The 26,205-nt window shown below is 45.6% G+C and overlaps 1 protein-coding gene across 2 annotated transcripts in view; it reads left to right on the forward strand.

Moving 5' to 3' along the window:
* LOC8025724 (dual serine/threonine and tyrosine protein kinase) overlaps positions 1–26,205 on the forward strand; it is a 95,915-nt gene that overhangs the window by 18,812 nt on the left and 50,898 nt on the right. The window contains exons 1-2 of one of the 2 annotated variants that reach the window (XM_040221791.2): positions 13,112–13,129; positions 20,095–20,360. In XM_040221791.2, the coding sequence (XP_040077725.2) occupies positions 20,210–20,360 (151 nt within the window). In that variant the 5' untranslated portion in view covers positions 13,112–13,129; positions 20,095–20,209. Of the gene's footprint in view, positions 1–13,111; positions 13,130–20,094; positions 20,361–26,205 lie in introns of those variants that run through there. The other variant, XM_029981774.4, reaches the window with a different exon arrangement.

The following is a 26,205-nucleotide window of genomic DNA, read 5'->3' on the forward strand; positions in this document are numbered from 1 at the left end:
ACAGCTGAGAACAAGGCGGCGGCTAACCTCGTCGGCGGCGCGGAAAGCGGTCCCGTATTGTCGCCCGCAATTTTTTCCCGAGAACAAATGCGAGCTTTTATTGCCATCATAAGTAAGCGGAATATAGCGGAGCTGCTCGGTGAGGGCGGCCCCCGCCCAAGCCTTGCAAAGTACGACTTGCGCGTCCGAAGGGGTCCCAAAGGCTTCGCCGCAAGCACGAACGACGCCGAGAGCTCCGCACTGCATCGTAGCGCAGAACGAGCAGCTCCTCGGTGCCGTTCCTGGCTGCGCAGGAGCTTTTCGGACTCGGGGTCCGGTTGGTCCGGTTGGTCCCGTCGCGATCGGCGAGGTCTGGCGCGGCGAACCGCGGAGGCTTCCTCAAAGCGTGCGCACACATGTCGCCTTTGGTCCAGAGTGACCCGGCAGCTCGGCCTGGAGCCCTAAACGCTTGGGTTTCGATGTCTCTTCCGTCTCGTAACTTCTTCCACAGCACTGAAGACAGCGGGCACAGTCTTTACGTTCACTAACGCGTCGAAAGGCCTCCACGTGCGATGCACCGGAAAACGTGGTGCGGCTGGTGCCGGAACTGCGTAACTTCGAGCTTTGAGACGGCGTGGCGCCACCTTCGTGTAGGGCTTAGTGCGTATTCATGTAAAAATTGCCGCGTCGGCTTCGTTCGAAGAACGAGTGGAGTAGATGCGCTGATGTCGCTTTCATGTAAACGACCCCTAACTATACGTTGACTTCCCAAGCAACTGCAGAACACAATGGAATGCCCCGCTCGACAGCTGCTGTTTTTATATATATAAAGCAGTGACGTCACCCGACTCGAGCGGGAGAAGGCCTCTTTTTCTCGGATGTATCTCCATTATAACATGTTTCGACATCTTTCCTTATCAAAATGCATATCGAGGTGATGAGGCGTATGTGCATTTCCATACAATGGAGCGCTTTTACATGCAATTTCTGACTTTTGTTTTTGCACACAAATATTAAAAATGCATGGAACCTTATCCACCTACAGCTTCGCTGTAGCTGTTCCTCATCTCTTTCCTCGTTTTCACAATAACGCTCCTGTAGCGAAGGCAAGACAGCTAGGTCGAGCTGGACTGATGAAAGCAAGCCAAAGCAGATTAAAGGAGCTGTGCAACGATATTCAATTGGAATGTTTTTCTCTCTACACGAGCTTACTGGCACACCTGGGACTCAAGGATACTCACACGCAACGCCACTGGCCAAGAAACTTCTTTGTTGCGGTGTAATTTCAAGGACAAAAGCGATCATTTTCATTCAATCTCTCCTTCGCAAAATTCGATGACGTAACTCGGGGATCGCAGTACACCCAAGTGACGATATTTGAATGCGGCTCATAGATTGGACCCGAGCATTGCGTGGGCACTCGACTTGGGCTCGTGACAATTGCTATCTCGAGGAGCATTCGGGTTGTAACCCGTGTCCAATCGCTGCAACGACGACAATAGCCGAGCCATAACAATGTCTGGAACTCAGCGCGTGTCCTGCGCTTTGCCAACCCCAGCGCGTGGCTGTGATCAACATTGGCGGCATATAATCGGCTCCAGATCACGTGGCCGCTTGTTCTGGCTGCGAGTTGAGGGGGTGAATGCTGCTCGTTTTTCTTAAATTTTTTTCTGGGACTTCTATTGCGTGAGGTGAAAAACGAACGCGTGTTTCATAGGTCATTAACGTTAGGGATCTGTTTTACGCGGTATTTGTGCAAAGTACAAAAATTGTTGCATTGCTCCTTTAAGGGCTTATTTGGCCTCGTGATTTGGCGATACTGGTGCAACGGTGTATAGGAGGCACAGTGTAGCTGAACTGGGTCTTTAACGTGTGTCACGGGGTAGAGATCACGCAACCGTAGATTGCCCGTCCACAGTAGGTGCCACGCCTACGCCCGTGAGCTCTCTCGGTTCAAGAGCGGTTTCGATGGGCACTTCGCCCATAATCTCCCATCGTCTGGCACATTCAAAATTCTTTCAAGTTAACTCTGCACAAAGCGACAAGAGCTGTTCGGGTTCACCATGTGTATGGGTAGTTGGTGAAACGAAAGAAAACTGTTTCACAGTTCTAAACACAGTTGCGGATATACAGTCGCTCACGCCGCCGCGGAGGTGATGGCCGCCTGGTCGCTTTTCCCCTTCTGTATTACCTCTCCTGATTTCGTGCACTATCCCGGTCGAACGTGAAAGGTGGTTATATGCGCATCCGAAAGATTATCACGAGATGTGACTTTCCGCGAAGTGACTGGCTTGTGCTGACGTCACACCAGCGCCCATTCTGGTGGCCTTGCTGTTGAGCTTGTACTGACTCAAGCATTCATTTTGCCCCACCGAATTTGTTTGTTGGCATGAACAAACAGGAGTAAACACCAGAAGGATGTCGTGATGTCAAACGCAGATCATTTATACAAAAGTAAAGCTCCCCATTTGTCCTAAAAATATCTCAGCTTGTCAAGCATCCCTGAAAGCAATTCAATAGCCTTTCAGTGCATCTGGAGGGACTTTCAAATTAATGCAACCTGAATATTGCACTCTGGATACTCTGTGAAGTGAGTATTTTGTAGCTTATATTAAATACTCTCGTTGAGAATTTGTACAACTCTGGGTGGATGAGACGGCAAAATGAATGGGTTAAGTCCAGGCCCCAACGAACACCACCACTGAGTGGAATTCTGTCACGTGGCAGAAGTCGACGTTTCTAGGAGCATCATACTGCGCGAAGCTTATAAGAATAGCGACTGGCCGCTGGTTAGCTCGCGCTTCTGGGGGAGGCCTTACTCACAAGGTATGAAGAAAACAAAAGAAAAAGGCTTGTTTACGGAATTAAAATACGGCTTTTAATATTCTCAGACAAACTAGACGCCATCGACACCTTTAAGAAATGCGAACGCAAAACCAAGTAACTGATTATAATTACGGAGAACCCCTCGACTGGAGCAAGAGAAAGATTCTTTGAAATTACGTTCAATCTGCGTCAGCTCGTCCGCGCTCTTACTTTTTGTTAATTAACTCAGATGACCAGTTAGGCACGTGCTTGCAGGCATTGACCTCAAAACATGCGTTCGAGCTAGCCCATCTGGAAGTCACTATCAAGCAATATGGCCAGGACAAATAGGCCGGGCAAGAACACCAACCGTCTGCAGTTACTCGAGGAAAACGCATTATCTCTTCGTCAAACTGAAGAAAGCAAACACTGTCAGGGAGCCTGGCGTGGACGAATGTCAAAGCTGTGACAAGGGTCCGGTCCATCGGACCTTTCTCACTGTCAGGCCACCATAGCCCACAGCGCAGCATAGCGCGAAGAGCCACGACAAACAAGCAGTCAAACTCGTCCGAAAAACTCACGGTGTTTCTCGTCGCGTCGATCGGCTGCCCCAATCCAGAACCAAGTGGTCAAACTCGTACTCCCGTCCGCTTCTCAGGGCTTGACTTCGCAAACCCGACCGACGAACTTTGTATCCATCAGATTACCAAGTGGATTGATAAGGGCGTACTCGAGCCACTGAAAGTTCCCAGACATACCAAAAATCTTAAGTTCTCCTTTAGTATAGTGCCGTACACGCAAAATGGATGGCTACAATATGTCGTATGGCTACGAGATGACGGATGGTTACAATATAACGGATAGTAAGAAAATGACGGACAGCTACAAGATGCCGGATGGTCACAAGATGGCGGATGTCTACAGTGAGAACGGATGGCTTCAAGATGCCGGATGACTACAAGATGACGGATGAGTAAAAAAATAACGGATAGCTAGAAGGTGGCGGACGGCTACAGGATGCCGGACAACCACAAGATGGCGGATGGCTGCAATGATGACGGATGACTACAATACAACAAATGGCTACAAGATGACAGGTTCTATACAAGATGCCAGGTATCTAGAAGGTGGTGGATAGCTACAAAATGGTGGTCATCTGCAAGGGAAAGCGGACAGAGTCTGCTCGCTAGCGAGTACTCAAGTATTCTTCTTTAGCGGACTATATTCAGACACGATGTTGCTTCAGTTTATCTCTCAGATGAATTGTGCCCAGCCCCTGGGCTGTGGACGCACTCGCGACGTGCGATACTTCGCAGAGCAGGGCTACTGGATACTAAGAACGCGGCACACATCTACGAACAGAAGGATGGCACCGCGCTATTGGCCAGCAGATCCAACTATAGGGGGCGCTACGCCAAGTTTGTTTCTTCTGGAGTTCTGTGCTTACCAGCACAAGGCGCGTGCACTGGATTTGTCACTTCATCTTTCTGGAGTGAGCGCGGGGAAAAGATTGGGCACGACTCGTGTCTAATTTTTTGCTACGTCCGCGTTTGACTCCGCTACAGTGTACTAGAATACTTGGGTAGTGTTGGGACCGGAGGGGCTCGCTTGAAGCGCGTGGTATTGATCGCGACAGGTGTCGACACCGGCGCGTTATCCGGAAGGTGTGCGCATGCGCGGCTGCACGCGCGAAAATATGAATCTTTGGTGCCACTTTGGTGGAATGCACATAGGATTTCTGATAGAGCTACGACCAGCCAGCGGTCATGCCGCGGCATCAATTACGCTGCGACACGATCGTTAGCAACATGATGCTTCAATGTATTGGACGGTACAAGCTACATTACCCTTCCTTTACATAAAAAAAAAACAATTGCGACTTTAAAGGAGCGGATTGCAAGTTGTTTCAGCGTAGAATTAGCTGCGACTTTCGGTTTGTCTGATGGCGAGCATTTTAAATGGAATGCCCATTTCCTTGGTTGCAAAGGGCGAACATTAGATATTTGAAAGGAATATCTAAAACTCGGAAGCAGTTTTTTTTTTTTTTTCTTTTTTTCCTATTGTATTTTATAATGGAACGAAACGGCACATACTAAAGTCCGAGATTGTTTCAGTATGCTTTTAATACCCCAGGTTAACTTCTCTGTCATCTTCTCTGTCCGTCTTCTTTTTCTTCAACTTAATCAGCTCGCTTCACTGGTCACTTATCCTTGTGTTCATTTATGCGACGAACCACCCAAGCGACGGTCGCAAAGGGGTGAGATTCTTTTCTTTCTGCATGGCTGCCATGACCATCCGAGGACCATCCGACGTTCACTTCTAAGAAATGGCTTATAGGCCGTGACAATTTTTATTACGCGTTTTAACATTGAACTTAAGTCCAAAAACTGTGACAACGTGGGCTGAACAAGTAATGCTTTATAAGATTTTTAAAAAAAGCAAGTATTTCACATAATCTTGAGCAGAAAACATGATTACACGTAGATCAGGCAAAGAAAAAGTTGTAATAGTTTACAGCACGGCATTGAAATAATGGTTACAATGTGCAGCGCATACATGGTCACAATGCAGCGCATTATCCTCTTGAGGGTAAGCCATCTGAAACCTACACGCTCATAACAATATATTTAACAAACAGCTGCTTTCTGACAACCAGGTAAGTCTCACCTGAGCTGGGTATTTGATGGGAAAGACCCCTTGGTTCCACAGGGGGCGTATCTGGTTCACGCAGACATACAGGGTGTTTTTGTTTTATTCTTTACAGAACTTTACATATTTTACACAAAAAAAAAATGATGTGACAGATATGTGGATGCCGTCTTTCGTTATATCTGTAAGACTCAGTGGACAATAAATGGGTGAATAACCGTTGCAATGTTTAATAATTAACCAAAATTTTTTAGTTAACTTGTTTATTAGCCGCTTAATTGGCCATGGTGCAATTGTAGTTTTAAAAGGAGTTGTTATTAAAAGGGCAACGCAACAATTTTTGTACTTTGCGCAAATACCACTTAGAACGGATCCCTGACGTTAATGACCTATGAAACACGCGTTCGTTTTTTCACCCGACGCAATAGAAGTCCCAGAATAAAATTAAAGAAAAACGAGCAGCGCTCACCCCCTCAACTCGCAGCCAGAACAAGCGGCCACGTGATCTAGAGCCGATTATATGCCGCCAATGTTGATCATAGCCACGCGCTGGGGTTGGTAAAGCACAGGACACGCGCTGAGTTCCAGACATTGTTATGGCTCGGCTGTTGTCGTCGTTGCAGCGATTGGACACGGGCCACTACCCGAATGCTTCTAAAGCTAGCAATTATCACGAGCTTAAATCGAGTGCGCACGCAATTCTCGGGTTCAATCTATGAACCGCATTCAAATATCGTCCTTGAGTGTACTGCGATCCCCACGTTACGTCATCAAATTTTGCAAAGGAGAGATTGAATGAAAATGATCGCTTTTGTCCTTGAAATTGCACCGCAACAAAGGAGTATTTTAGCCAGTGGCGTTCCGTGTGAGTATCCTCCAGTCACTGGGACTCGAGGATACTCACACGGAACGCCACTGGCTAAAAAACTCCTTTGTTGCGGTGTAATTTCAAGGACAAAAGCGATCATTTTCATGGTGCCAGTAAGCTCGTGTAAAGTGAAAAACATTCCAATTGAATATCGGTTCACCACCCCTTTAAAGGCAAACACAATTTCGACAATTCGCGAAAAAGCAACGAGGTTCGCAAATTTTATCGTAAAAGTTTGCCTTCGCTTGATTCAGAAACCGCGTTATGAAAATAATATGTAGAATAGTGGACACAGTCGTCTTGATGTGTGGCGCCGGCGAGTCCACCAAAGACACGCTGTCGAGTTAGTGACGAGGGGACAGAAACAACTGTGTCATTTTTCTACGCATCAATATCAGCACAACCTCATTCGCGCTTTCAGCGCCCGATTTTTTAATTAAGTGAAGAAAGGCAAAATTTTAGCGATGAATATCTCAGGACAGAACGAGCGGGTTGGTAGAGATATTTAAGCTTGAGGAAGAAAACGAGAAGGGACGGACAAACACAACAAAAGCGAGCGCCTTGTTGCTTTCGCTCAAAGCTCGTTGTTTGTTCGCGAACTTTCTAAATTGGGTTGGCCTTTAATAATGGCTCCCTTTAATTGCCACACGGGCCATTAAACCGTTCATTAACCCTTCGCCTACCGCAAAAATTAAAAAAAAAAAAAAAGATTTGAAGATACCGTTTTTTTATGTGCCCTATACTCTGTTTCACCTTGTGTTGTACCGCAGGAAAGGCTACATGCGCGAGCTTCTTGCTTAGGGCACATCTCGGGGGCACAAGCTCTCGTGCACCAAAGGCAGCTGCCAACGCTATGAGCTCGCGCTTCTAGCCTTCCCTGCGGTACAACATAAAGTGAAACGGAGTATATAAAATCGTGGTACCGACACGTGCACCACTCAAACTAAAAAAAAAAAAAAAAAAAGTCTGGCTGCGCGTGCCGGATAACTCGACTACAGCGCCGCCACGAACTGTCAATACACGCGCCCTCACGAGCTCCCGTTGCCGAGCCGGCCCGGTCCCAACACTACCCAAGTATTCTAGTACACTGTAACTCCGCTGACTGAGCACGAGCCACAGAAGAACGATGACGCGACGTTCGGCTACGAGGGCCGAGCGCTGCGTCAAAACCAAAACAAATCATATATGTCGTTGTTGTCCCTCATCGGTGTTGTTCTCAGTTTAGCCACGAGGGGCGCGACGGTTGAATCTTCTTCCCAGTTGGAATGGTCAACGACAGTCAGGCACGGGAAGTCATCGCACCGAGCTGATGGTCTTTCCTATTCAATCCATCCGAGAAAAAAAAAAAAATCGGGGATGCAAAATGTGTGTTGCAGAAGGTAAACGCGCTCAGGAGCAAGGCATCTACGTAGCCTCTTGTTTGACGTCAATGTCAGTGCTAGCGAGTCTAACGGTTTAGATTATGATTAGGGTTCTGTGTTTTCGGATAAAGCCGAAAAATTTTAAAGAAAAAACATTCGCCGGTATTTTTTTCCGTTAATTAGTATTTTATCCGAAAAACTCCAGATCTCGGAGTTACAACAACAAAATAAAATTTAAAAAAAGACGGTGTTTTACAAACGAACTTTGTAAGAGCACAGGGTCAGTGGTCCTGAGGGGATGCCACTTCAGTTTCCCTGAAATCCAAAAACTACTGATAACAGGGCTTTGCCTTTGAGCACGTAGAGGTTTCTTCAGGACCACGGATCATGGTACCCGGACTTTTTTGTTAAATTTTAATATACAAGAACTCTACAAAATAAACTTCGAATTGAAAGAATTATGAATCTCACAAAGATCAACTCCGAAAAACCCTGAGTTTTCAGCGAACAATACACTTCGAAAATTATCCACAGAATTTCACGAGAAATTAACTTCGACAACACGTAATCCTAGGAGCTTCCCTAACCAGCTCGCCTGCACACTTTCGCGTCTTCCAACTCTTATCCCCTCCCGACTGGCAGTTTTTTTTTAGAGGTTACGCGTAAGTGCGTGAACGTTTTAAATGCATTAATTTGCCGTTTTTGTTTTCTCGGAATCAACATGGCCGACAACAAGTCAGAAAGCTCGATTCTCAAGTTTAAACGGACACTTTGGAAGGCTGCACTCTGGGCACAGTCAGTGGCTTTAGGAGACGCGACACAGGACAAATTTCAAAGAGCACTGGTGAACCGGACACAACTCGAAACGCGGAAAGGTATCGAAACGAGATAACTCAGCCGGAACTGTATATCTTTCCAAGAAGTTCAGACACCGTGCGCGAAGCTTTCTGGTTGTCCTTGCATGGATATTTCTATTCATGTATTCCCACGCAAAGATGGCACATCCCCGTGCCCGCGGATACGCGTTTAACAGCTGGACTTAATTCTAAGCATTTGATGAAACAAGAAGCCTTGCAATAGAAACCAAAAGTTCCAAAAAGTCTGCTGTGACAAATGTCGAATGAAGAAACAGAAATCGGATATGTTTAGCATACCTTTGTGTAGTTTATTTCATTTAATTTTATTATCGCTCAAAGGTACATGGGAAGTACATTACATGAGGGGAAAAAAGAAAAATACATATTTAAACAACAGGAAAGCCGAGGGAAAAAAACAGCGGATTAGTAAGGAACATGGTGAATAGAAATATCGACAACAAAATACGCAAAAAAGAAAATAAACAAGAAGGAACAAAAGGGTCATGGTAACTAAACATGTTAACTGTGAACAGTTTGGAGGTGTGCCTTGCAGATATCTGAATTTATTGTTATTGGTTTAATTCACAATTAATCGAGGAAGGGAATTCCAGTTACGAATGGGGAGGGCCAGTGGGGAGTTCTTAAATTTATTAGTCCTCGCGAATTGTGGCTTCATTTTTAGGTTATGGTCAAGGCGCATGAAAATCTGTGATGGCGGTTGGCAGTAATGGTCACGAAAAGAGGATGAGGAAAATAATAGCTCGTGGAAGATGACGAGACGCCAGAGACCAGTTCTTTCAGACTATGGACACAAGCCGGAGAGCAAATTTTAGTGCAGTTACGCTGGATTTTCGAGGGTAATCATGTGATATGAAACCACTTGCCTAGCTTTGAGCCGATTTTAATTTGTTAATAAGGTAGGATTGAAGAGGCCCCCGAATAAAGTTAGCGTAGTTTAGTTTAGATTTTAAAAAAAGTTTAATTTGAAGTTAGTTCAACAAAACGTGGGGTGAGGTACCAGTTGCGTTTAATACATCCCAATCATTTACAAGCAGTAGTTACTAAAGTATTATTATGAGTATTCGAAGTTACGTCGTCAGAAAATGTTACACCTAGGTATCTATAGTTTGACACTTTTTTGAAGGGTCAGCGTTAGCAAGAAGTAATTACGTGTTGCACGATTACGTTAACCGGTGAATGTTAATAGCTTACACTTGTTTACATTTATTTTCATTTGCTACGTATCGCACCACTGTGAAAATATATTTAAATCCCGCTGTAAGCACAACGATAAATAGCGTAATCGTCTGCAAAAAGCCTGACGGAAGATGTATAGATGAAGAGGAAGGTCATTAATATATATATAAGGATTAAAAGCGGTCCCAGAACGCTGCCCTCTGGGACACCAGATATTACGGGGAGTTTGTTCATTTTCTTCTAAGTCTTTCCCAACGTTTGAAAAAAAAAAAAATATTTTCCGTTTGTTTGTTACTTGTAGTCTAAATGTGTATGTAAACAAGCGCTTAAAAAATACGATTTAAAAAAATTGCAAGAGAGTTTGAGTGTGAGTGTTTTCCTCGAAGCCTCTTCCTATCTCTCTAGTCGGAGAGGTCACCATATCACTGGGATTTTTCTTTTCTTTTTGTTATTGACCGATTAAAACCGCGATAAGAATGTATCTACGATCTGCGTCCAGTTATGTTTAGCTAGATCTAACGGCGGGGGGTGGGGGGGACGAAACGTGCAATTTCTGCGCAAGAATTTGAATTTATTCCTTTTAACGGATAGAGACAGCGGTCATTATAACGCTGTCTTTCCGTAGCTATGCGCTCAGAAAAGCTAAAGCATCGACAGGAAAAAAAAAAAATTCGGCAGACGCGCTTAAGATTGCTTACGTGTAGGAATGCGAAAGCATCCCTACGCGCAGCTCATTCCTACAAGCAGCGCGCCACGTTTTTTCTTTTTTTTTTTTTTTTTTTTTTCTCACACGAGACCCAAGTCGAAAAACTGGAGACCCTCTACCGAGCCGCCCTTCGGGTGATCACCGGCTTGCCTCGCCACACCCGAGTGGAAGAACTATGTCGCTACGGAAGACTTCCACCCCTGCGGTTCATTATACAAGATTGCCGCGAGGGAACCCAGGACCGCCGTCTCCTCACTCTTCAGGGGCAGCGCCTCCTTCTCTCAGACGACCCCACCATGGCTGCCATTTTAGACGAGGTTTCACCGCACGTGCCGCCGTGGATGGACTTCCCCGTCACGAACGGCAGACCACTCAGCCGGAAGACCAACGCCCAACGCTATGGGCCGCAGCGCGCCACTATCGCCCGCGCACTCAACGAGCCCTCAACGGACCCCACGGAGATGCGGCTTTTTACGGACGCATCCTGGAATCCGAACACTCAGATCGCTGCCGTTGTGGCGAGAACCGAAGACGGCTATCATCGCCTACAAAATTACCACCTAAACGAGACACCCTCCACCACCGAAATGGAGCTCCGGGCGCTTCAAGTCGGTGTAAATTGGATTCTCACAGACCACCGAATTGTGAACGAGCAAACCAAGACGGTCACGATCTGCACTGACAGTTCCACAGCTATCCACGCCTTAATCGGTCCTCCCAGAGAACCACGGAGTACGCCATAAAAAGCGGCTGCAACATAATAAAAGCACAAAAAGACGTCGCAGTGAAAATCCAGTGGGTGCCTGGGCACTCCGGTCAAGCGGACAACGAGGCCGCGCACGACCTGGCGAGCGAGGCTTGCACTTCTCGCCGCTCGCAGGGAGTGCCGATCTACCGTCCATCGCTTGACCACAGCCCGGAGGAAGAACGACGACGACGGAAGCAAATTCGGAAAAACCGGTTCAAAGATCATGTACCACCCCTCGAGAATCCATTGCCTAAAGGTCTACCTCGGGGGGCCCAAGTGCTTGTTGTTAAAGCGCGAACGGGCTTCGCTATCACAGAAGACATGGTGGCAAGGTGGCGGTACAACCAACTGTGCAATCAAGAAGGCGATCCCCCACCACCTCCAATCACACGTTGCAGCAGCTGCTCCGCAGATCAAGCACCGACCATCAGACATCTCATCTGGGAATGTGACGGACTAAAAGACGTCAGAGAGAAGCACCGACCACCAGGTGTGACCTCCTACGAGGGGTGGGTTACTCCGGTACAGGACCAAAAAACGACCTTGCTCGCACTGTGGAGCTTCGCTTGTGAAGCCTCCATAGTGCGCCGCACCTAACTCGTAACACCCCTTTAGCCCCTTCCCAAACAGGCCAAGTGCCACCCTTTTTCGGAATAAATTTGTTACTACTAATTTTTTCACACGGCACTCCGGCGGAGACTTCACGCACCCCCACTGCGCAGGCGCGGCGAACTCCGCCGGCTCCACCCACGGCTTCCTTGACGATGCATCTGCGTTGCTGTGCTTTTGGCCAATGAGAATTCAGGTGCTGTTTAGCTCAGCCAATGGGAATTTAGGTGCCGATTTTTGCTGCTACAGACAACGCCGGCTTCGCTCCATAAAACAGTTAATGCTTTCGCATTAAAAAAAATTAACTTATATATTCATACCGCTTCACCTTGTTTCGTCCTTGTGTTGCCTGCTTATCTATTATATAATTTCCTCTTCACCGATACTACTACGTGAAAGTCGCGATTACGTATAATAAACGCTGATAAGCAACGGCCATTTTATGTTTAGAAAATGAACGCCTATCGTTGCGTATATAAACTCTCAAAACGCAACTCACCTTTTATTTTTTTTTTTTTTATCTCCCCCCTTTTAGTAGATTCAATGTGCACGCGTACCGTTTGGTGGATGCCTGCGGAGCCCTCTTTGTTATTGTTGACATGTTTGGCGAATGTCGGCCCCTTCCCGACGTGCGCTTTACCGCAGATGCGCGATTGAATAACTCGAACGTCAAGCGCGGGCCACAGGTGCAACTACGTCTCGCAGCGGCGCACGGCATATCTTCTACGTCATCCCGGGGGCTTTCCTTAGGTATGCATTCCGTTTCCCATTACGACGGACCGCAGCGGACGCTACGAGCCATCCGAGCCAATCCGGCGTCGCGAACGTGTCACGTGACCGCGGACCCCCACGCGTCCCTGCGCCTCTCTCGGAGGGTACGTGACGTGACTCACGTCTAAAAAAGTGGCCCCTCGATTTCCTCCTGATGACGTCATAGGAGCACCACGTTGTCGTCGGTCGCGATCCTGGTGGCGTCCTAACAGCTGTGGCGGATGTGGCAGACGCCTGGTCTGCTGCAGGTCGCTCTCCAGTGTGGCAGGCCACGGAAGCTTCGGCAGACAGAAGTTTGGACGCCGTGACGACAGCGACACTCGCGTTCGGTCGAGATACTCGCAGCCTTGTCGTTAGCATTGCTACGACCAACCGCCAGGATCGCGACGCGCAACAGCATGACACTTCGGGGCTTCTGTGACGTGATGTGTTGTCCCCCTTGGGGCCACTTTTGATGCATGGGCAGCATAGAACGCTAAACGTACCAGTTTGAAGACGCGCTTCAGGCACCATAGTGACACTCACGGAGCATGGGATTGACTTCGAGGCTTCTTAGCGCCCTCCGCGGTCCACCGTAAGGTAAAACGGGGTCTATCTAGAGTCTTTTCATCCTATAGTTCATCACTGGGAACTCTTTTGTCGGGTGCTGCCAGGCTTCTCTGGGGTTTCGTTTCGCATTCATTGGATGATGCAACGGGACGACACTGCGCTTCTGCCCCGGAGGAGCTCAGCGCACCTGTTTTGGTCGGCGAGAAACGAAACCATTTCTAAAACGAATATCGCGAATGGTTGTTTAAAATAATTTCGCGAACATGCAGCTGCGGCGTTATAGACCTATTGCTATAGTCCTCCTGCGCTGAAGCTTTGAACAAACTGTAGCGCCCTCATTTTGGGTAGTACAAGCTCACCTGATTGAGCCTCGCACTACTTATGGCACTTCGGTTGATCTTTTATAATCTTGTGTGGTGCTGAAGAACGAAAAAACACCTTTGGACGCCAGAAATCGGCCAGGCGCAACGTTGCAAGACAATCGAAAGTGCCAAATTCATAACACCACCGCTAGGGCACGCGTCTCTTATCTCTGGGTGATGACGTCAAAACACCTGTGTCACGAAGCTTTCATTTTTTCCTTCTTTTTCATATCTACTTTGGAACGCGTGAAACGGCATCTCTTGGCTCAAACTCTTAGCTTTGACGGTGTTCGATTTTTTTATTGTTTCTTTGTATTTTCATTGTGATCTCGCGCTCCGCACCAGAGCAGGCACGCTTCTGCATGCGTGACAGTTTGAGACGCTAAAATTTGTACTACCCAAAACAAGTCCTAACAAGTCCATTTTCACAGCGCCCCCTGCGCAACGCAGGAGGCCCATATTACCCAATTCATCAAGGAGAATGCAGGGATTGGTGTTCCACGCGCCGCACGTGCTGGCCTCAGCAGTAGTAACTTTTCTAAAGCAAATACCTAAAACAAAAGGCATCTTGCACGCGCGTTCGTCAGCGCTTTATTTTGGTTATTTACTTCGAATCTTTCATACGGGGAAGGCGTGCGCGTGTGGCGCGTGGAACACCAATCCCTGCATTCTCCTTGATGCTTGGGTAATATAGCAAATGGTCTATTGGGATACGAATTCCATGCGCCTCGTGTCGAAGAGATGAAACGAAAAAGGCGATGACACGCTGAAATCGCTTGCTCAATGGACGCGTGGCCGCTCCCGGCGGTTATTCCGCAAGCAATCCCAAAAGCTGTCGGCGAAAAATTTAGTTTTCGTCACAAGTTCATGCCAGCTGCTTTTTCTAAGGGGGATTCCCTCGGCGGATCTAAACTCACTGGTGGATCTGAAGTGGTCTTGAACCGCTTTTCTTGTAGATATCTTTATTTTTTGCTCGAGCAAGCACGCGCTAGAGTTTACCACTCTAAAGGCGCGAGCATGGAGCGCTTTTGGATCGCTCCAGATCCACCCAGGGAATTCCCTATAAAAAAGATTTTTTTATATAAAAAAAAAAAAGAGTAGCTCGTGCCCCCACTTTAAAACGTGGAGTGAGCACGCGCCCGCTATGTAGCATAGGGTCTACTAAACCGTTTTCACAAAGACGCCTCTAAACCCTTCGGGTGTGCCTATACTGTTTCATACTTAGTGTGCAACGCTGTCCAAGCTACTGGCGCGAGTGTGGGGCTTGATCTCGTTGATCATTTGCACGCGTTCTCACGCAAACCGAATCATAGGTGAAGCCACGCGCTCGCGCCAGTAGCTTTGACAGCGTTGCACATTAAGTATGAAACAGAGTATAGGCAAGGATGGTCATAGGGCTGTCATGCCTTTTTTTTAATTTAATTGTGTATGAGGTAGAAAGAACATCTCCACACAACAAAATAAACCCTACTTTTGAAAAAAGAAAGATATACAGTATATTGTGCTTTTGTTAAAGAAGTTCACGTCTGAGAGGAGGTGGAACCACGATTTTTCAATTTGCGCGTAGACGGAAATCTGAGGGCAACAGGAATAAAAAAATAGAATTGTCTACAACGTTATTATATATATTTTTTTTGTACGAAGCAGGTCGACCGGTCTACTCGAAGCAGTTTGAGTTAGTTTCATGTAAATTTATATTTTAAGTGAAATATAAATTTATATCGGTCCGATGTTTTTATCCGCACAGAGCTTTCCACTGCGTAGTGCAATCATCACCCTGTAATAAGTGGCGTTACAAACACCAGGGGCCCTATACTCGTCAAATACAAAGTTGGGGCCCAAATTGACGGAGCGCACCAATTGGACAATCACGACGATGACTTGGCGTTTTTGTCGCCGACATCCAATCGGCGCGCTACGTGAACTTTCGGCTCCAACTCTGTGCTTGACGAGTTGAGGGCCTTAGAGGCATCACTTGCGCGACGGCGCAACGCTGGTTCGATGGAAATCCCGCTACTATCTATCGCGATTAGAAATGGATTATGCTGGTGTCTATACTTCGTTTCAGCTTCGGTCCGAGCGCGGCCGATGTTACGAGCCGAAGGGCCAATCAAACAGCGAAAGAGGCACGACGTTATGGAGTGCTCTCTGCAGTTGATAGGACCAGCCGGTATTCGCCGTCTCTCTGTGCGTGCTCCTCCGCCGGCTAGTCCTATCAAGAGCAGAGAGCACGCCATGACGCTGCGCTGTTTGCGTTCTTTGATTGGCCCTTCGGCTCATAACATCGGCCGCGCTCGGACCGAAGCTGAAACGAAGTATAGAATGAATGAATCGAATCGTTTTGTCAAAGGGCTACCCACATTAATATGTCATCCCGGGAAAGCTGTGCAGCGCAATCAACCAAGCTCAACACCCTATATGGATCAAAGGCGCCGCAAAGCTAAGGTTTCGTAGCCGTATCGCACCCCCCCCCCCCCTCCCCATAACGTTTCAGCCGAAAAACTTAATTCTAAAATGCGTTTAACAATTGCAAAAAAAAAAAAAAAAAAAGAAGCCTAAATATGAAAGAGTTTGGCAAGAGGCCAAGTTTGTTATTTTATTGTACTTGAAATATAAACTTAAATAAATTAAGACTGACTGATTCAAGTAGACCAGTTGGCGTGCTTTATACATACAAATATTTGCGTCGTAGAAAATTTTATTTTTTATTCCTGTGGCAAGTTGCGTCGAGGCGATATTGGAAAAATCGTAGTTCCACCTTTTCTCTGACACGACCTTTTTTTTTTAACAAAGAAGTTTCTTTTTTTTTTTTGCAATGTTAAGCTTTATTTTGTTCCGTGGACGTACCTTGCTACCTCATATAAAAATTGAAGTGAAGACAAGAAATAGGCGTGACACCCCTACGGCCGTCTTTGTCCGAACACGCTCATGCATCCTATGCGTGCACAACATCCGCATAATTGACCGTCTTTGACGATCTTTTACAAAATTTGAGGGCGAAGCTTGCAGCGTTCTATGTACTCCACTGCGCGACACACGTATACCACGAACACGACATCGACGCCTTATCTCAGTCAACTTACTGGGTAAACTGAGATAAAGCGCCATAGGGAACACCAAAGATTATCACCCAAGCCGATATTCCGGATAAGCACATTCCATCTCAAAACCATAATTTTCGTGCCACTCTTTCAGTTTTGAGAGAAACAAAACAAACCGGCGGTCACTTCATCGTGCTGTGTCAACACCTCGTAGACAGCTTTCAAAGCCTGCGCGTCACGTGACATGACGTCACGTCCCGGAGGCCTGCACGCGAGTGCCGCGACAGCATTCGCGTGGGACTCGTTTCCCATCATAGTCCCACGCGAAGGCTGACGCGACACTCGAACCCAATCAGCGCCCGTGCGGGCCTCCGGGACGTGACGTCATGTCACGTGACGCGCAGGCTTTGAAAGCTGTCTAGGAGGTGTCGGCTGCGTCCCACTCTGTGTGTGCGTGTTTTTTTTTTTTTTTTTTCGCTAAGTGCTTGCTGCTTGGCTTGCTTACAAGCTTCTCCCACAAAGCCCTTCCTTCTTTCCACTTTAACAGAGCGAACTCTACAGAGGAGGAAATGGCCAATGACGGTGAGCAGATAGCTTTGTGGGATGGGCTTGCCCTGCTTTTCTTAACCTGCAACAGACTACAGGGCGTTTTCACATGACGTCGATCCTCCATTTTGTCAAAGTTGTCTAGTTTATAGTACTTGGAAACTTGGCAAGACCTATGAGCGCTTCAGACACAGTGACCAGTGTTGCATCATCTTGGGTCCGTCGGAGTCATATGCCTCCGTTCATCGTGTCTTTGCCCCATTCTCAAAACATTGACTGTTACGTCTGCTTGTGAATCTCAACGAATGACCAGAGCAGGGTTCGATTTCAAGAGCGAGACAATCCTTCCTATGTCGACTCCGGTTGAGCGAATCGTTGACGAGGCCTGGTCTTGAGTACATCCAGTCGACATCCGCACGTAGCGGTGTTGGGTTAAAGTATGCACATTTAGAAAGTGCGTAGCAAAGTACAAAGCAAAGGAGATATTACGTTTTACTTCAAGTAAAGTAAGTTCACCGGACGCAATGTTCTTGAAGTGAAGTTCTACAAATTACAGTCAATATAGTTTCGAAGTAAAGTGCGGGTACTTTAAAGTACCTGCACTCCCTTTCACGATGCTCTTTCATTCCCCTATACAGTGTTCTTTTTCTTTTTTTAGCACTTTTCTGGGCGCGATAAACACATTAGTCGAAGACGCGTTCCAAAGACCACAGTATGTGGAGAGCAAGTCGTCTGCTCCTTGCGCAGGGTGTGACGGTGACGTCAGGACGACGCCGAGCTCTAATTGGCTTCGATTGAAAGGATAGTGGGTAGACCTCAATGCTAGATGCATTCAGGTCTACCCACTATTTCCTTCAATCAGCCAATAAGAGCTCGGCGTTCTGACGTCGTCGCAACCCCTGTGCAAGAAGCAGACGAACTTGCGAGCGAAATTGCTTTTCGTAGTTTCATCGTTCATAGTGATCTGATCTGAACTAGCGTTTTCCTTAGTCTTCTGCCCTGTGTGAACATTCCAAAGTTTGCTTTGATTTATGTCTGGTGACTTCTCGATCAAAATTATTTTTAATGGCATTTTACTAAAATATTGCGCCTAAAAATAAAGTTTATGTGATTGTCCAGCTTACATTCCTTTTTGAATTTTGACTCTGGTTAAAAAAAAAAATTGGGTTGAAATGCTTATTTAGGTATATTTTTTTTAGTATTTCCTCGTTTATATTGTTTTATCTAACTTATCTCGAGACTGCAAAAGGTACCCAGTCGAGCCTTCTAGCCAAAATGTTTGAATACCCCTGGTATAGAGGAACATTATCACCGCGCCTGTTTCTTTTTCACAAGATTTACTATCATAACCATGCCATCAGAACTTTATTGTTATTCGCACACATTCGCATAATTTCCTTTCATTGATAGCGTCTGTAAAGACCGTTCATCGGTCTCGTTTCTTAACTCCGATTGCCATTAACAATAACAGACTGGAATAACCTACGTAGCAGTATCGTGACCAAAACAGATTATATATATCCCAACATAACCACCGATCTGCGATTGCACTAATAGCAAATTCGATTCGTGTTTGTAGAAATGTTTTATTTGAGTATTGTTTGTTCCGTTTAATTAGCTGTTCTTTTCCTAAAAGTGTTTGGGTGTTTAACCTTCCTCTTTCTTTGCTTTATATGACAATATTCTTCAGCTTGTACCCCCACCTTGTGTAATGCCCGCGTAAGGACCCTCAAGGATTAATAAATGACGATGATGATGACAATGATGATGATGACGACGTACTAGGAAAGAGCATGATTTCAGCTCCGTAACTTCCGCAAGCAATTCTCTCGCGGAGGAGTATCATCTCCTAATTTTTTTAACCTCTTCGCTTGCGATGTCCGAGCGAGAAGCAGCGAGAGTTCGAAATGGCTACGGGAAAGCCGCCCGCAGTACTAACGGAGCGATGCGTCCTGCTCGCGTTTCTGGTAAGAGTAGAATATCGCTCCCCCAGTATTTCTTCAGAGATGACAAAGCATAATTTTGTGACACAAATATAACAAGACCGAATTTGGGGAATGTATTTCAAGACGGGAGTTGTATTTTCCTCGAAAAGTACAAGAAAATACAGGTACATACTCAGAGAAATGTACTTCAAATAAAGTACAGGTTTTCTAAACATACTTAAAGTAGTAATCGTAATCGTAATCTTTATTTGCTCAGGAGAGCCGTGGCACCGCGGAAAGGCGACAGCCCGTACCATGGAGGCCCGCGGTGCCACGTCTAGTGATGATGATTATGAGATGATATATACAAGGGGGAGAGGACTTTAAGTACAATGTACTTAACGTACTTTCCAACACTGGCACGTTGTAAAACAAAACGCGAGGGGTGAATACAAATGAAGTACGCCCTCCGTACTTCCCCCTCGTTTTCCTGTACCCCTATTTTGTGTTCCGTGTCTCCGGATTTATAAGTAAACGAAGTTCTTTTTGCTTTCCTCTCGAAATTTATGCATAAGGCAATCGTATGTCGTCACTAAACTTGAAAAAGGAAATTTTAAAAATTGGCAGGCAAGTTGGTGAATGATCCCGACGATCCCCTCGATTAATCTGAGACCAGAATAATAATAATAATTTAAAAAAAAAAAAGAAAAAAAAAACGCCATGTGTAATAATTTCGTTTTCTTTTTATTATTATTTAGTCGTGGACTTAGGTTTAATATGCAGTTTCAATGTACTTGATTTATTTTACTTCACAGCTCATTACTTTGTAAGCTTAGTGGGACCATACCCCTTATAAGTAATTTTGAAGGAAAAAATATCCTCGCAGGAAGAATTGTTTTGCGCTAAATGTCAAATATGACGTCGCAATCGTTTCTTTTTCTTTGTTTATTAAAAATAAAACTCACTCGTTGCGTACACTAGGCGAGGTATTTCGCCATTCCAAGCGAGCAACTCGAAAGCCAGAAGCGAAGGAGGGAGAAATGGCAAGGACCTCGCGCGCAGAAAAAGATACGCGGGAGCAGTTTGAAAACGGGCACACCTCCTTTTCTCGTTTCGCTCAGGTCACGTGCACGCCGCCGCTGACGTCATCACCCCTGACGTAGCGGAAGTTAGGCTTATCGCTCAGCTGGTGGGCCAAGTTTTTCTCGAGGACCGCTGCCCCGTCGCTCGTCTCAAATGAAGAAATCCAGCCGCAAGAAGAAGATGTCTGCTAGTTTGCCGAACGAATTCGGCAAATTCAGCAAGAACAGCAGGTATCTGCGTCGAATATGGCGGGACACAAAGTCTGCACTGGACGACATCGCCAAGTGTGGCTACTTCAGCGAAGGTGAGCCCGCCGCTCAGTTTTCTCTCTTTTTTTTTTTTTTTTGTTCGCTTCTCGTTTGTGTTTCGTGCAAACCCCTTCCTCACACACACCGAAGGACAGCCTGAAAGCTCACGTGGCTCACGTGCGTGTGCCATTCAATAGGCTGCATTCCGTTAAATCGGTGGGCTTTGTGCGGCCAAGCCTCAGTATCGACGAGAGCTCGCGTTGCGACGTACGCGCCCGTGCCAATCACCTGTTATGTTGTTATGCGGCTTTGTCTTTGTTGCTTTCTCCCCCCAAAAAGTAGTAAACGGGAAAAAAAAAGAGAGGGAAAGAGGTTTTGTGGGCGGCGTGGGGGCAGGTCGGCTTTTACCGCGGTGTTTTCCTACAGTAAAATATCGTTATCGCTGGCTGTCTGCGCCAACCGCACCGATTTGAGGTAGCAATGCCGGATTGTTCAAAACAAAACAAGTTGTTACACTGTGTGTTCAAGCCGCAGGTGAGCAGTCACGAAGACTGCTTGTAGTTGTGTGGGGTCGCTCGCGTGATGCTCCACATGTTGCAGGTACTTCTTTTCAAACACTTTTTTATGTATGTTTATTCTGAAGTGGTTTGATTGAGATAGGATTTTTTTTTTTTTTTTCGTGGCCGTAAACATTGTTAAGGGTCTTTCCCTGTCCGCTTAAAGTGCCGCAGGTGTTCCAAACGTGTTAAACGGCAAGTGTCGTCACGATGGGCTCGGTAAAATACCAGGAATTACAATATGAATATGATTGCTAGGGGATTGCACATCGTGTATGTGCGGAGTCTCAGCACTGGACGACAGCGGTAGGGACTAAAAAGACACATAAAAAAAGAAAGCATAGAATAGTTGTGGGTCCGTCAAGAAAATAATATTCAGGGTCTCGGCCATCCCTGCGCAATGTTGTCCATTACAAGTGCAAGTCTTTTTGTGTGTTCGTCTCGGCGATCTTCGTTTCTAAGGCTATATTAGATACTCGAAATTCTGCTGGTAGTGGTTGTTGACTTACCACAAAATACCAGCTAGCTCATTTATTTAACGGAGTGTCTAGAGTTCCATCCAAACGGAACAATAGCAGGCCCAGTAGAGCTTTGTCCACACGTAATGAGAGCAAGCCCTCGAGAGTCCGGTTGGTTCGGTCCTGAGGGCCCAGCAAGAATATTGATCCTGGCAAGGGGGGGGCGGCTGGCTTGGGTAAACAGATCTTGGTAAATCATGCGCCAGCTTTTAGTGGCTTCAAGAGTTAATTATGCATTTAGTAAAAAAAAAAATGGTGTGTATGGTACGAATTCTCAAAATGAATGGCCAAAGCTGTGGCATAGCTCTGTGGTAACGTGGCCGCTTCACACGCAGCAGACCCAGGATCAAATCTGAGGGGTGGCAGACATACATTTTTTTTCCTTTTTGTTTACCAAACATTTTGTGGTATTGACAACACTTTTTTTAGAACTATCACAAGCGCACACCCAGCTCGACGCACGTGGAGCGAAAGCTCGCGCTGCAGAACCCAGGGATCCTGGGTTCGAGCTTCACCCCTGCCCGTTTTGATCTGGATGAGCATCGTACTGGCGTGCGGTCGTGTATCACTACTGCGTGAGCACGTTAAAGACCCGAGGTTAGCGGTCGTACTGCACTGGCAAAATTTCTCATCTACAGTATGAACCAGTGTCGCCCCTACTGGCAGACCAACCTTACGCTGTAAAATCACTAAAACGTCCAATTTTTTCTTGTAGACGATACGTCGCAGAACGATGGGGAGAACTTTTGTAGTGACTATTGGAACTCTGGTGGTTGCCTGGACTGAACTAGAGTTCCGGTTGGATGGAACTCTACTGGTGACTACCGTTCAGTCTGGATGGAACATTAGCCACAGCCTTTATTTAAGCCTGTGCAGTGCCTCAATTGCTTTTTTTTTTTTTTTTAATTGGTTGCTGTCGAAGTATGAAATGAACATGTGCACACCCAGATATGAGCGGAAACACTTGGTCTGGACATTTGTTGCTCCTACCATTCCCACGAAGTTCATAAGCTCTCAGATTGTCAGAGTTAAGATGGACCTAAGCTTTGCATTTACATGGAGGGCTGTTTTGGCTCATATTTCCCGTGGTGGTATTGATGTGTGTCTATGCGAAAAAGAGCAGCATTTGTCAGTGTATTACCACATATCACTTTTTCAAGAGCTGGCTCATCGGTTGCCCAGTGTCTGTCGTCGGCATTGGTCAACTCTAGTTTCTTGAAGGTCTCCCACTATTGCAAGAGATGAAAAAAAAATTGGAGTTTGGACTGGACCAAACCGGATAGAACACATCCCAGATATCGGACCTCCTTATCAGCCTGCATGCCAAATCCGTGGCTGGAATCTTGAGAGGCCAAAACCAGATGGTTTCTTTGATTATGAAGTATCTCCTGGTCTCCAGACTTGCTGGGCACTATCACTGACCGAAGATTTTTTTCTTTTTAGAATTGTATAATCTTTTGCTTTGGATAGCATTGTGTATGCATTAAAAGAAAGGCTAACAGCTTTCTTGCTGCATGACATTGACCCAGAGCCTGTGCTAGAAAGTATAGCTTTCAAGGAATTAGGGAATGGGCTGAATCAGGTTCTCAGCATTGATAAGGATGGTTTACATGTTTCATTGGACCTTGGTTGGATACTTCATATAAGTTGCCACACAAGTTTTAACGGGTTTTGTCCATATGGCGTTAAAATTAAGATAATGAAATGCCACCCAGTTTTTCAGTTTAGTTGCCGTGCATCATAAAGGGCACAATTATGTTTGGTCGTTTGATATTTGCCTAATCAAACTCTCAATTCATGAGTAACTCAATTGAACAGTGTCTTCAAAGTGACACTGACAGGGCATTTAAGCTTGCCAAGATTTTTATCTGTACATGACATATGAGAGCCCAACTAAACAAAACAGAATTTGCAGCTCGAAATTCATTTTCTTTCCGCCTGAAAACTGTCGATTGAGAACCAACCAGTTTGAGTCGCGCTAACTCTCCTCTCCGAGGTCACATACCATTTTCTAAGGTTTAGACACAACCACCTAAGATAATCAAAATCGTGGGTCATCGAAGGCACAGATTGAGTACTAAAAATAGGCAGAAAATATAATACCCATTTTTGGTGGCTTCTAAAACACTTCAAATGTGTTGATTGAAAAAAAAAAACAAGTTGCACAGCAACTTGATTTTTAATAACTATCACCTTTATATTTCTTCTTCCTCCCCAGTCCAGTTTCGTTTTCGAGCAGTTGCATTTTTTTACATTATTAAAAATATATGTGACGCTGTAGCAAAATATTGATTGGGTAGTCTTCAGACACCATAATAAATCGTCGAACAAAACAACACAAAATTTTTGGTGGCAGTATTTTAAAGCAGCAGTTATTAATACGGGCCTACTTGAATTCCGTATGCAATAAACTCGTAATACCAATAGACCATTTGCTATATTCCAAAGCGCCCTGGCCCACACTCTAAGAATCACGGGAACAGTGTTCCTTCAGCTCCCTAGTGATCGCTAATTTCGACCAATTCCCTGGTTACACAGTTTTTGAGCATAATTCGGAGTTACCCTGAACATGCGCCTGATATACCCCAAGGACCGGTCATATCACTTAAAATGTCTCGTCAATGTCAGCATTTTTTATACTGTGCATGCGATTTACCTTTCAACCTGGTTGAGGTGCAGAAATCTCTTATATTATCATTCTCGTGATTGTTGTTTTAGCAGGAATTGCTTAAAAAGCCAAGAATTCACAACAACAAAAACCAGAATTTAGCTCGTAGTTAGTGGGGCTGTTTATAGCATTTTTAGCCTTTTCCAACCTAATATCAGCAACTTTGAAGCTGTGTACGAGAATGATAATAATCTAAGAGATTTCGGCAGCTTGTCTAGATTGAGGGTGGATAGCATGCACAGTACCAAAACCGCTAACACTGAGAAATTTTAAAAGCGATATGACAGGTCCTTGGGGTATATCAGGCGCTTGTTCAGGGTGACTCCAAATTTCGCTCAAAAAGTGTGTAACCATGGATTGGGTCGAAATTGCCAATCACTAAGGAGTTGAAGGAACACCGTTCCCATGATTCCTTTATTGCGGGTCGGGGCGCTTGGGGGATATTGCAAACGGTCTATAAGGGGACACTAAACATAGTTAAACTTCTTCTAAAGCAGTCCTTTTGGCTTTCAACAAGCTTAATGTACTGCTTATTTGTTTTCAGTATTCTCGTATTTTAAGGCTAGACGTCCCTTGGTCTTAAAATTCCTTAGTTACGAAAGCGGGACATCTATTAGAACTGAGTATGGCAATCCAATCTAACTTGGCAACTGAAACGGCACTTCGTTTCTTCGTCTTTCTCTTTTGGTGCATCCAAAGCAGACATTCTCCCCAGCAAAACCCTCCTAACGGGAAAGAAGGTTGCACACAGGGGCACACAATTTCGTTCTTTTCTGCTATGCTGTATCGGTAGAGGGAGTTCATTAAGATAAGTAACGAATAAATCGTAATACAATTCCTATGCTCACCCTCCTCCATGCACTCGTTGCTATCCGCTATGCTTTGCCCGTGTGTGCACACTCGAGACTTGTTACATTCCAAACCATTATCGAGGGAAGGAAACTTGGGCCAGACGTGGAACGATTAAGACCTCCCTACCATTCTCATCCTGAAAGGGACTCTTGCGTCTATTGGGATCAATTCATTTCTTGTTTTAATCAATTTATCTGAATCGTAGTTTCAGGGCATCACTTTACCGAAACTTATCTGCTGCTGAATGCAATACGTCTGCAGGCATGTCCGCAGATGTAGGTGGAGCGGTGGAGGAGGCGGCGAAAAAAAGGATAAGGGCCGGAGTTGGAGCTAATGCTCCAAGTCAGCGATACACGGCGCCTCTCTTGACCACATAGAGAGAATGGAGTTGGGCGAGACCTTGAAAAGGATCAAGGGAAGCGAGTCGGATGCCGTCCAATTGTTTTCTGGTATTTTGCTGTTGCATGTCTTAGCTCCTCTTGGAGCAGAAGAAATGAAGGAAATGGATCCTTAAGTGATTTTGATTGGACATGCTAATAATTTGTTTTTTTAAACTCTTCAAGCACATTAATTGACTTGGTGCCCTAAGTATGATGCTTGCAGCCTCTTTAATGTACCATTCATATCATCCTATATCACAGCCAGGCATGTATCCACTCAGTTGTAATCTTCTGTTTCCTTTTTATTTTGGGCTCAATTTCGCCACATTGAACGTTTGTTTTCCCAGTTATTCTTTGTTTGTCACCTCGTCATTCGTGACAATATTGCATTTTGCTGTTGCTTCCTCTCCCCCTTCCCCCTCGTACAACATTTTGTCATGGTGCCCCTCCCCCCCTCGAATCAATATCCTGGCTACATACCTGATCACAACACCGCCATCAACGAGGCCATTTTCCTTCTGCTTAAATTGGCTCTTTAAATTTTTCAATTTTTTTAATGTTTATTAGATCTTTTTATAGTTCTGGAGAGCAGACAAATACCCATCTTTGAAATCTTGTTTTGCAGGATGTGGTCTTCTGTTACAGACTATGTTAGCTGCAACAGGCACATAGCAATTGGTGGACCACATAGTTGGAGGCACTTTTGAAAGCAGGGAGTGAAGGGCAAGTGCAGTATCTTAAAACACGACAGAGTGATTTAGCACCATTGTTTTCTGAAAGGTGCACACGTCTGGTAAATGGTGAATCTCACTTTGCTGCACTTGCATCATAATTGCTCTTTTTGTACAGAAATATAGTTTACAAACGTACTAAATGCCCTCGCATCCCCCTCTACACCCGCCCACCCACATCTGCACTGTTATCGC

This window comes from Ixodes scapularis, unplaced genomic scaffold (assembly GCF_016920785.2).
Source record: "Ixodes scapularis isolate PalLabHiFi unplaced genomic scaffold, ASM1692078v2 PGA_scaffold2__306_contigs__length_199485367, whole genome shotgun sequence".
NCBI classification, from domain to species: Eukaryota; Metazoa; Arthropoda; class Arachnida; order Ixodida; family Ixodidae; genus Ixodes; species Ixodes scapularis.